Source organism: Alosa pseudoharengus, unplaced genomic scaffold (assembly GCF_046254945.1).
Source record: "Alosa pseudoharengus isolate Yale_2024_CS ecotype anadromous, Long Island Sound unplaced genomic scaffold, YU_APseudo_1.1 YU_APseudo_1.1_scf_22, whole genome shotgun sequence".
Taxonomy (NCBI): Eukaryota; Metazoa; Chordata; class Actinopteri; order Clupeiformes; family Clupeidae; genus Alosa; species Alosa pseudoharengus.
This window is the reverse complement of record NW_027468680.1, coordinates 20,268,963-20,281,074: the sequence shown is the minus strand read 5'-3', so window position 1 is coordinate 20,281,074 and position 12,112 is coordinate 20,268,963. Positions and strand designations below refer to the sequence as shown.

General features: G+C 43.6%; 1 protein-coding gene across 1 annotated transcript; it reads right to left on the bottom strand.

The window, feature by feature from the left end:
* Window positions 1-1,765: 1,765 nt before the first annotated feature.
* Window positions 1,766-10,666, bottom strand: bsdc1 (BSD domain containing 1). Its single transcript, XM_076299298.1, has 11 exons — window positions 10,627-10,666; window positions 9,933-9,990; window positions 9,672-9,788; window positions 9,368-9,535; window positions 8,931-8,985; window positions 7,839-7,954; window positions 6,598-6,666; window positions 5,408-5,501; window positions 4,557-5,123; window positions 4,092-4,195; window positions 1,766-3,852 (listed from the first exon to the last, which is right to left on the bottom strand). The coding sequence occupies exons 1-11, from the start codon at window positions 10,635-10,637 to the stop codon at window positions 3,820-3,822; spliced, it is 1,392 nt and encodes a 463-aa protein (XP_076155413.1). The 5' UTR covers window positions 10,638-10,666; the 3' UTR covers window positions 1,766-3,819.
* Window positions 10,667-12,112: the final 1,446 nt, after the last annotated feature.

The following is a 12,112-nucleotide window of genomic DNA, read 5'->3' as shown; positions in this document are numbered from 1 at the left end:
AAGGTGACCAGTAAAACGTGGGGCTTTAGTTTTTAAAAAGCATGCTATCCAAAAGGGTTGTCTTGTAGCAGCTACAGATAAACAATAACGTTACCCAAAATAACCAAGTAACAGGAAATGAGGTATGAATCAGTTGGGGGTGGGGGTAGGCAGAACTGTCATTACTGAACTGAAGACATAGGCTACACGTAGCTACTGATAAGTAGGCTCATCAAAATGACATGGCCTAGCACCTGCTTGTCATATGGTGGCACATGTTATTGTTAATTTTATGGGAGTGATGGTAGTTACGAGTTGAAGCTTATGATATAATTGTAGCAGTGTATTAGCATGTACAGAGTAGGGCCTAGCCGACGTAGCGTATGATATGTGACTCACTCCCTAGAGCAGACAGTAGTGCTTTCATGAGGGCATGATTAAAAAGGGGAAATGCCATGCTGTCTAAACCAGCAAGAGAGCGAGATCAAATGAACGAGCAAGAGAGTGAGGCCCCTAACAGTGACATGGTGACAGAAGAAAAAAACCGCATTGCATTGCAGGTGTTCTCTTGGCCTAAATTACACACACACGCACACTACGCACAACCGCCAGACGGAGACCATACCTGTAGGCTACTTTCCCTGTGAAGGAAGGTAAAGGTGAAAAAAAAACTGTTTTCATATCACCACTTTGTTACATTCAAGTACATTTATCTGTATGTCTAGGGTGTGTGACTGCCTTGAGGTGAAGAAAAGGAAAAGCCTCTACCTTTCCATCCACCCACCCATTGCGCTACACTCGTGTTTCAGGAATGGCATTTATCAGCATTTATGTGCTCACACCGCCACCTACTGGCCATTATGCCTACATTTGCATTTTCTTTTTTTAATCCCGCGAGAGGCTATACTATAGCGTCACTCAAATATATTAAGAATCATGATCAAAGTCCAAGATTAATATTGGCACTTTATGTAATTTTTCTCGTACCATCATTTTTCTTTTATCTTGAGAAAACATCCTTTGGAGATTAGCCAGATGAGTCTGTAGTGCCTACCCTTTAGCAGTTTTTGTTTTCTGCAGTTTTCTGACTGGACTGGATGGAGTGCAAGAGGACTACTGTTCAATGGAAGCAAGTGCTGGAAAGCTTCTGGGCACAGAGTGGACCATATAGACACCTAGCCCGCCTGTTGCTGAATTGGAACAGGGAAGTGCCTTCTTCATACACAAGATTGTAAGAAGCAACAGAACCCATCTTTGTGATGTGAATCTTGAGACTTTGTGACGCACATATTTGTGCCACCATTGATCATATCATAGGGTAACCATGGTGCTGTTCATTCCAGCTGGCCCGAGCCATTATTCAATAATTTAGATGGACATCATTATATGAATCTGGCATTTTTCATCAAATAAGATCTGGGTGTAGAGTGTCTAGATTGGGCTTTTCGAAAATGAGATAACCCCATCAGAGATGGAGATTTGGCTAAGATCTGGTACACACCTCTCATAAAAACCACCCTAGTATTATCTGACTCAACAATTCAAAAGGTAAAGGGGAAACTCCTTGACAATTATGAAACTATTACACAGTTAATCAAGCCATCACATGGTTAATCAAGCCATCACATGGTTAATCAAACTATGGCATGGTTAATCTAACTATGGCATGGTTAAGCCTTCACAGATGTCATGGAAAGAGGAGTGATATGAGGGCATGGGGACAGAGGGTCCCTCTTTAGACCTGGTGACTAATATCTACATTAATATTTGAACACAGACCAGCATATGTCATGAGATTTGTTTTAATGACACTAGTTTGAAAAATAGAACTTGAAATATAATCACTTAAAAAAATCAACAGCTTCCAACCGAGTATTGTTTAAAGTGCAAATATGTAAAAGAGAGAGAAGATAAATGTGTGTGTGTGGGTGTTTGTGTGTGTAATTGATGCTAGAGAGAGAAAGCAAGAGAGAGAAAGAGAGACAGAGAATAAAGACATGCAACACATATTACATTATTAGAAATAAGTATTTCTAATTAAGTTAAATCTCCCAACACATGAGACAGTCAGTGGCCAAGCATGTTGACAGCAGCAGTACAACAGTCAGTAGAGGATGATGACTTCATCGGCATGCAATACCAAGCATGGTGTTGAGACAATCAACTTCTCAATTCACTTCAGATTAGTTTACCCATCCATATTGACTGCATTCCCTCAGTGGGAAGACCCACTGATTTTCTGTAAATTAAAACGGAATTGCTTTTTTTTGCAGTTTTAATTAATTTCTGTAATTAAAACTGAATTGCATTCACATTAGTGTCAAATCTGAAGAGAAATCCAAAACAATGGTGCATCTGGGACATAAAAGTACAAAAAAAGGCGCAAATAATATTTCCTTATCACTACATCCAGTGTAATCGGCTAGGGCTGAAGGAACCATTGTCACTTAAGCTCTGTGTCTAGGGGGTCTTGTGTGACTGGGACACAATTAGCAAAACCTTCCAACTTGCTTTCCAGAGCACAGCATATCCTCATCTGTGACTCTTTGTGGATCTGCTCCACATGATTTTCTTTTTCTTATTGCATCACAATAGATGTCAGAGAGAGAGAGAGAGAGAGAGAGAGAGAGAGAGAGAGAGAGAGAGAGAGAGAGAGAGAGAGAGAGAGAGAGAGAGAGAGAGCTGTAAGCCATCAGACAACAGCCATATCATCTGAGGAGAACATCGGACAACTGACAAGAGGGGGTGAAAAAAAAGACATCAGACAGTAGACCAGATCTTGCATCATGTTGCAATCAATATTACAAATGTTACGCAGTTGTCATTTCCTCACCCAGTGAACAGGAGAATTTAGACATGAAGACATAATGCGAATGATGCAACAAGTACTGGCTGTGTTTAGTCAACTCATCTTTTTTTTTTCTTTAGACAAAACACATTCTCTGTCTCCCAAGGCCGCCATGTTGCTGATTGGTGACTGTACTTAATAAACATTTCAGGACTTTCAATGTTCTGCCAGTCCATGAAGCCAAAGTCCTTTTTGCACTTTGACCTAGCATGAGACAGGAGGTTATTAGTAATTAATATAGTAGACAAAAGATCAACAGAGGAAAAAACACTCCAGCACACCACTGGAAGAAAAGAAAAAAGAAAAGGTACATATATTCATATTTGAGCTTAAAGGAGCTTTTTTCTGCTATCTTCTGGAGGCAACAAGCAGCATTACAGTCAATGGCTATTAGAAAGCCTGAAGCCGGAACCCTTTCTTCTTGGGGTAGTGTTGGCATAACACACCTACTGTACATAAAATGGATTCTTTTTTTATCATTATTATCATATTTATGCTTTGAAGGAGGACAGGAACTATGGCAACCACTCCGTTGTATGCCGGTATGACTCGCGCACTGGCTGATCCGTCTCTGCTCAAAAGTGTTAGTCAGATGTGGAAGCTACCAGCCCCAATGCTAAAGTAGGCTCTAAGGCTTACTACTACCCCATTACCCACAAACACACCCTTTAGAGAAGCACTGGGCCACTAAAACACTGGGCGCACAAAATGGCCGCCGGGGCAATGCAAGATGGGAGCTGACCTTTATTGCGATGACAGGGCAGAGGAAGGGGGATGAAGGTGGCGAGTGATCCGTGTGAACGCACCTGTGTGTGTGTGTGCACGCGCCTGTGTGTGTGTGTGTGTTTGTGTATATCTTTGTTTTGTGGAGTGGCACTGTCTTTGCTGATGACAGTGGGCTGAGAAGGTCAGTAAGCATGTAGTCTGCAGCTGCAACTCGTCTCGATGGGGCAGGGTGGGACAATAAATCCTTGGTTGGTCAGTCTTCCAGTTTAGTCCCAATTTTCCCAGTCCTCGTCCTCCAACTGCCACAGAGAGAGAGAGAGAGGGGAACAGCATTCAAGGAACTGGATGAGAGTGTGTGTGTGTGTGTGTGTGTGTGTGTGTGTGTGTGTGTGTGTGTGTGTGTGTGTGTACTTTTGGTTAAAATCATGCCTTTTGAAATATTTCCAAAAATATTACTCAGAAAAGATTTGACTTGCACTGAGAAGGCCAGTGGTGAAAGAGTGAGTGTAGGGATAATGGTAAGCCAATGGGCTCTCACCTCTGCAGTGCCGTCCACCTTAGACAGGGCCATCTGCACCTCCTCCTCTGTCATGTCCAAGTCAAAGTCCTTTTCCCAGTCCTCACTGACATCTGTGCTGGAGCCTAATACACACACAGACACACACGCACACGCACACGCACACACGCACACACACACACACTCTTCTGATCACAAACTAAACACTTCAACCTGTAGGTGAAATATGCAATTGTGACCCGATTCACTACCGATGTGTTGCTATGGTAAAAATCAACAACTCAAGTGTTGCGAGTAATGGAATAAAGTGTGATGTCCAACATTGCAAAATTAAATATTCTACAAACTGAATTATTGCCACCGTCTGTTAGCAAATACATAGGTAGGGTCAGTTTATTGATGCTTGAACTGGAGTATTCTCAGAGAACCAGGAATGTACAAATGTGCCACAGCCCACAGCAATAGAAAAGTGATCATCTCTCTCACCTTTTTTGCCATTGTTGGAGGGTGTGGACTTGCCGCTGTCCGAGTTCAGTTCAAACACTCTCAGATCCTGTGGTCCGTCCTCTCTGGTGGTCTCCGTCCTGGCCGTGGGCGCTGCCGGGGGCTGCTCCTCTGGGGGTGGCCCATCCCTGACCACCTCCAGCTGGGGAGCACTCTGCCGCTCTCCTCCTGTCTGCTGCTGCTGCTCCTCCGGGCTCTCCTCCACCTCCACCTCCACCTCCTCCAGGCTGGCCTCGCTCAGCCTCAGACTCAGCTCCTGGGCCAGGGGCTGTGGGGGGGACGCGGTTGCGGGCACGGGCATGGGCACGGAGCTGGGCAGGGCCTCCAGCTGGGTGGGCAGGCTGACGCTGTCGCTGCTGAGCGAGGGCGTGACGTCCGAGGCGTGGCCTGGGGAGAAGGCACCCTGACTGGCTGAGGGCGACACGGAGATATGGGGGGCCGTCAGGGCCAGGGGGGTGGAGGAGACGGGGGACAGGGAGGTGCGGGTGGGGTCATCCAGGGGTGGGGTGAAGTCCAGACGAGATGTGGAGGTGGCCCCTAGAAAGTCATCTGAGAGAGGGAGACAGGGGTAAGAGAGAGGGAGAGAGAGAGGGGGGGGGCAGGTAAATGAAAAGAAATGAGTGAATGAGTGAGTGACAGAGGGTATGTAGAGAATGAGGGTAACAGAGCAGAGCACAAAAGAGCAAATCCCAGAAAAAAAGATGAGGGCCAAAGAGAAAAAAGCAATTCACTTCCCCGTATCCAGCAAGAATGTCTGCCTTTGTAACCTTTAGCTGTAACCTTTGTGGTGACTTGTTATATGCCACTGCAGTCGTTCCTCCCCCTTGACTCACCCTCTTCCTCCTCCTCCCAGCCCAGACTTTCTCGCTCAGAACGGTGAGCTGTCTGCTCCGCTCTCTGCTTCAGCGCCACTCTCCGGGCCTCCTCCTGCAACACACACACACACACACACACACACACACACACACACACACACACACACACACACACACACACACACACACACACACACACACACACACACACACACACACACACACACACACACACACACACACACACACACACACACACACACACACACACACACACACACACACACACACACACACGTTACTACAGAAAGCCAAAGCAAATGTCTATTTACTGTGGGGTTTTTTAAGCCATGATGAAGCATTCACAAAGCATTCACAACTCATTCACTATTTGAAGAGCAGTGCTTTGAAGAGCTATTTGAAAAGCAGTGTTTTGTTGTAACACAGCCTAATCACCACTAGAGGGACTAAAGAGCACTTCATACTCACACTTGACACCAGGGGCTTATGACGCTGGGAGGACAGGAAAGTCACTTAACAATGGAGCACAGGAGAGAGGGCTCAAAACAAAAGTGTCTCTAAGACTGACATGGAGGGGGCACGAGGGGTCAAGCCCTCAGACAGACAGGGTTACCTCTGTAAGGGTTTGCTACACTGTACGACAAAGCAGACATCAGGGGCAGTTCAACTAATCAAACAAAGCTAATCGAACTATGGACAATGGTTTCTCTGTCCATCTTCTGCTATGTTTGGCTGAATGATATGAGACACCAGGTATACTACAAAACCATTACCTCTAGCCATTTCCCTGTGGCCTGCATGGTGGAAAGAATAATAAGGAACGATTCTGCATCACAATGTGACTTGTGGAGAGCAGCTAAAGAGTCTACACAATCTAACCTTTTCATCTCAGGGAAATGTTAAAAGCAACACTATGTAAAATGACAGAACTCAATCTGATGATACACTGACTTATAACAGGGAGAATGGCGGCAGTAATTGCCGCTGTGCACCCGGAAAACCATTTGTCAAGGTACCCCCTTAGCATCATTTCCCAAAAATAATGACACTAAGGGCATACCCTGTACATTGAGTTTGGCAAGAGGCAAATACCACCTCTTCTGTTATTTTAAAGCTTTAGATGTCTGACCGGTAAGAGTGCAGTACACAATCACTGAAGGGAACTCTCATATTGGACGAGACCATACCTGCTCGAGCTGAAAGACCTTGTAGAAGTACCGCTGCCAGAACTCTGCGTGGGCCACAGCCGCAGGTACCTGGATATGGACAGGGATCACAGGTTATTTCAAAACAACTTCCTGTGCTTCATCACTGCAGAGTGCTGCAACACTTGCAGGCCCAAGTTTTGATACTAAGAGGGCAAGAGCAAAATGAAAAGCACAGCACACAGTCGGAGGATGCTCTTCTTCACTCAAACCCAGGTTATGGGTGTTTGGTGGGATGACAAGTCACAAACTGGAAACTGGTGCTAACAATGTAATAAAACCCTGCTTGGTTGACATAACAATATCAAAGCATGTTAGTGAAGATGTCATTCGCTGTCATTTTTCATCAACAATTTCTAATGATTTGACAAATTTGTTCAAACGGACTATAGGCCACAGAATGCTCTTCAGGCAGCTCATATATTTCCAGTGGAGTGTCAATGTACCGGTAACTTCTGTTATATTCTGCTCCTTTTGTGTTCACTCCTTCCTGTGTTAAATCCTTCAGCATCTTAACATGCTCATTCACTAAGTGCAACACCCAAACGTGTCCGTGTAAACAGGTACGCTAAAACAACGCTAAAAACCATCCAGGAAGTGCCTGGCATAGGGAACTGAAATTAACAACTCTCAGAGTGCTATTAGTCAACCGTTACCAGATCGTCATAATATCATACTGTCAAGTGACAATTAAGCTTATCAATTATGATGGAATGACACTCTTATGCTATTGGACCCTGACTGCGTTAATCATTAAGAGAGATGTTTAAATAACAAAAGATGACACATGTTGGAGTGTCATATCTCGTAGTGAAATAAGAATATTCAGAGTTTAGATAGATTACCCTCTTACCTAGGCCCTCATGGCAGAGAGCAATTTCAAGCTCTTTAATATCAAATCTGCAGCTAGGTGAGTGTCATGTCATGCAGCATACGGGTTCTCTACAACCCATTATTTTTGTGAAACTTCGCGAATCTGTAATCTGTAGTAGCGCCCCATATATTGGCCATGTGCTGTCAATATGAACTAACTGGCTTGAATATTCTTATTTGTCCACTACTCTTCATATCCTGAAGAAAATGGACAGATTCTAAGATGGTAAGTTTCTACCCGTGGGCATATCTAAAAACTGCTATTAATGCCAATGTTCATGAAAAGTGTTGTCAAGCGAACAACCTATTTGGGGGTGAAACCACAAGAGCAACGGGTGCGTGGAGTGTACCATTTTAGTGTAGAGGGCCCGGATAGATGGGCTGTTGACCAGGAGCTCAGAGATCTCTGCTTTCTTATCCTCCAGGCTGAAGCTGCAGAGCCAGGCATCAAACTGCTCTGGAGGGCCTACAGACACACAAGGACCAACGTTTCACTTCACACAGAAAATAACACCTTCTCTCAACACAAACTATACATGTGCAAGTGTAGTATACAAATACTGAACGATATGCTGCACTAGGTATCAAGCCCAACTATCATAGAGTTACTTATTTTATAACTATTCTATTCAATCTATTCTATATTCTATATAACGAAATCTATTCAATCACGAGTTGACGACTCGAAGAGGCAGCCTTAGAAAAAAATTCAGGTAAAACGCCTGCAGCTGCAGGCAGAGCACACAACAAAAATAGACATCACTGACACATACCAAACAAAACGGAGCTCAAGAGCACACTGTAAGCAAGAGCTCCAGGGCGAGCGTGTGAATCAGGGTTTGTAATAAGACGCTGCTGTGCTCCATGTGTATCTGCCTTAAGGGCCTCCAGGCTGTCCAATATCCAGCCACATGAGTATGTGTTAGCAAGAATGGCAAATATCCCTCTCTCCAACTTGCTAGCGGCCTTTTTGTCTTTGCAGTCATCTGCTGAGTTACATGACTGATTAAAAATAGACTTTTATTTTCATACACGCCAATGTAAAACAGACAATTTAGTGCCATTCTGATCCACTGGCAATGAATGCCATTTGGCAAACTGTGGTTATGAGTACAATTTTAATAATGAGTGTTAAGAGTGTTCGCCATTACTTTAGTGAGACATACTAAAATGTTCACAATGAAAGCCTCTGTTGTTTCAAACATGTACTTCTGGTCAAAGAAGAATGCAGTACAGCAGCATTTGTGTATGTGTGTGTGTGTGTGTATGTATATATATATATATATGTGTGTGTGTGTGTGTGTGTGTGTGTGTGTGTGTGTGTGTGTGTGTGTGTGTGTGTGTGTGTGTGTGTGTATGTGTGTGTACTTTGTGACCCTGGCCAGTCCTGGTAAACACTATAAAGATTTCACACTGCAGGGTAAAATGGGCAGCTTTCTTACCATCAGGCTCATTGCAGTATGTAGCCGGATCTGCCTGCAAACTGTAGAGACGTGCCTACAACAGACAGATACATCATTGCTATACACTAGTACTATACACTTCATTTATATATCGTACAGAATATTTTACAAACACACACACACACACAGGGATTTGCATGGGGCAAACACTTTAAAACTTACATTAAAGAACAACATTTACATGAGCACACATAATAAAACACTCCAGTAGCCTAAGGCACTACAACATCACATGATCTACAGCTGGCTTCCTAACTAACTCCTAATTAAACAGACTAGCAAATATTCTCCTAAAAACGTTGTTTACACCAAACCAACTGGTCCTGCAACTTCATTTTGAAAAGATGGCTGGATAACCCCCACTCTCAGCAACTGCCACTTATCAGCCCCACTGAGCAGCACCATAAATAACTCACCTTGGTGCTGTCATACACCTCTGTTGTGCCTGCAGGCGTAGCCACCAGTGTGATGACATCACAGTCAATGGTTTTGTCTGGTGGAGGTGCAAGGGTGTCGGTGATGACCCCCAGAATGTTGGACAGGCTCTTCTTCACCTTCTCTGAGGTATCTGCAGAGCCTTCCACCTGAGGAAAATTAGCCACCATCATATTATGTCAAGTTGCTGGTCAACAGACTAAGGTCAATTCATGTCCGAACGGGCACGCGAGTGGTGAAATATGACCCAAATCTTAAACGTTAAATCCTCTTCGTAATACCTACAGCTAGTTTGCTTCTGACGGCGTTGGCAGTGGCGACGATAGAGCAAGCAGTGTCATGTTGGACCACGTTGGAGAATTCGGCCAAATCTCGTTTGATAAACTCATATGCTTCAGAGGACTGTAGGAAGAAGCAAACTTGGCTTAGATGATTTGACAGATAGGCTAATGCTGTCAGTCAATCAAGGTTCCCAGACTACACAAATTACTCACAACACATTTGGTTGCAACACGAGGTTAATCTGATCAACGCATTAATGCTTACCTTGTCTTTGACGGCTTGAAAGCTTTGCTGAAGCCAGCCTCCCCACCAACTTCCTTCCCTGGAACCATAAGGCACGATGACGTGGGAGAAATTAACATCGGCTGTCTGTTTTAAACAGCTAGTTAACGCGCTGATGTTCACATTTTGATGGTGCCACATATCTAAATGCTTCTAATATTCTACTGTTTTAAACATTGCTCCTGAAGCTTGCAAACATGACTTGTTTGGCCTGTAGCTAAACAAATGTCGTCGGGTAGCTTCGTTAGCTGCTAGCGACAATGCTAACGTTACAGCGGCCAACTAGCTAGCGAGTTATCCTACTCGCTTGGTGGTTTTGATTTAACTCGTTGGAATCGTATGAACTAATGTCATTATTAATGTAAAAAAAAAATCTAATATAAATAAGAGCATTACTGTTATAAACATGAATCGAGTAATTGAACGCAATATTTCACAAGCAATCTGTCTGATCAGTAACGTTGCTGCAATATTTTTGTAAACAAACCAAGAGGCGACTTCCTACTCCCGACAACCAGACCAACGCAGTTTAATACCATGACACACATTTGCATGTTCCAAATAATTTAAGAGATACATATAAACACTACAAGATGCATAAACCTGTCTTGAATCATGGATAAGTCAAAAGGACACTTTTAAAAACAAAACAAGTATTTGACGACTTAAAACTCACCCTTCAGCCATCTTCAGAGCATGACATCATCAGCGTCTCCGACCTCTGACCCCGGCACATTACAACAAAACAATGTGACAAAAATAAAATGATAACATGTCGGACTTATACGTAATTAGTATAGAAACGTGTATAATTTATCTCGACGTGTTTAAGAATAAAAACTAAATTGTTTTCGACAAAAGAACTTTACAACGGACAGATTGGGTACGGTGTCCGAGAAGGATCAAGCGATGCAGTTTTGTCCGTCTCTTCAAGTCGGCCTAGTGCCTAGAATAGATCATAGGGTGCATGAGATCTTTTTGGAGAAATGAGATGTCCTTCACTTTTAAGAGACGTCAATTACTGACGATACTGACGGTGCGCATCACCTCTTAGTCTAGAATAAACAGACACGCAAATTGCAGAGAATATGAACTTACCAAAGCCTAAAAATATATGAACATGGATATTCCCACTAATTGACCCTGATAACTAGAATGTTTGATAGTTCTCGAGACATAAATGAATACGTATTAAACAATGTGTGAACAAAACAGACATGAACATAAAAAAAGGTAGGCTAGTTTATGATAATTCCAGCAAAGATGCTGTCTTGGTCTATCGACTAATTATTATGGCTAATAGGCCTACTGTAAATCCTTAGGAAATTTTCGGAAACCAAAAGTTGACAAACGTGAAATTATGGCAATTATATTTGATATTTTCACTGTGTCTCAGGTGTAGCCTTGGTGCCTGCACGTAGGTACCCTGCCCCTTGGGGAGAGTATTTTTTTCCAGTTGCTCTGTTTCACACAATCAGTGATGATTTCTCACATAATGAAATTGACAAGAGGAGTTTATCAGGTAATTAGAATCCCAACTGCTCCATATGGATAAAGCCAAATTAATGTTCTCTGATATACCCAGCTGAGCATCCAAGCACAATATGTGCTTGTCTGTGCATGCGTGGGAGAGTGTTTGTGCTCTCTGACATCCACCTGAGCCCTCTTGTTATATCACAAATGTGTGTGAGTGTGCATGTGCATGCATGTGTGTGAGCGTGTGTTTGTGTGTGTGTGTTGACTACAAGCGGCCAGACCAGCTGGGTGTCACCCTAATCAGTATGCATAGAGAGCAGAAAGCACACAGGGGTCAGAGCGCAGACTTCTGGAAAAAGCCTTCTCCCCTAATTGAACGTCTTCTGCATCCAGACGCTGCACAATATGTGCGTATGCTTGGCAATATGGCTACCCACCCTTAGACCCATCCCACCCTTCAATCCCACTAATTGGGTCTTTCAGTTCACTAATTAACTGCCCTGGCCAGCCCTTTGCTCACCAGTGCTGTGCATTCACGTGTTTTATTGATCAGAACCCTTTTCATTCAATTGGATGGATACATCTCCATTTTGAGCAAAGGAGGCAATCAGCTCATGTGCTGTCTAAAAAGACTGGTGGCTCTTGTATGGATATCCCTGCATGTTGCTTTTAGTGATTTTGCTGTC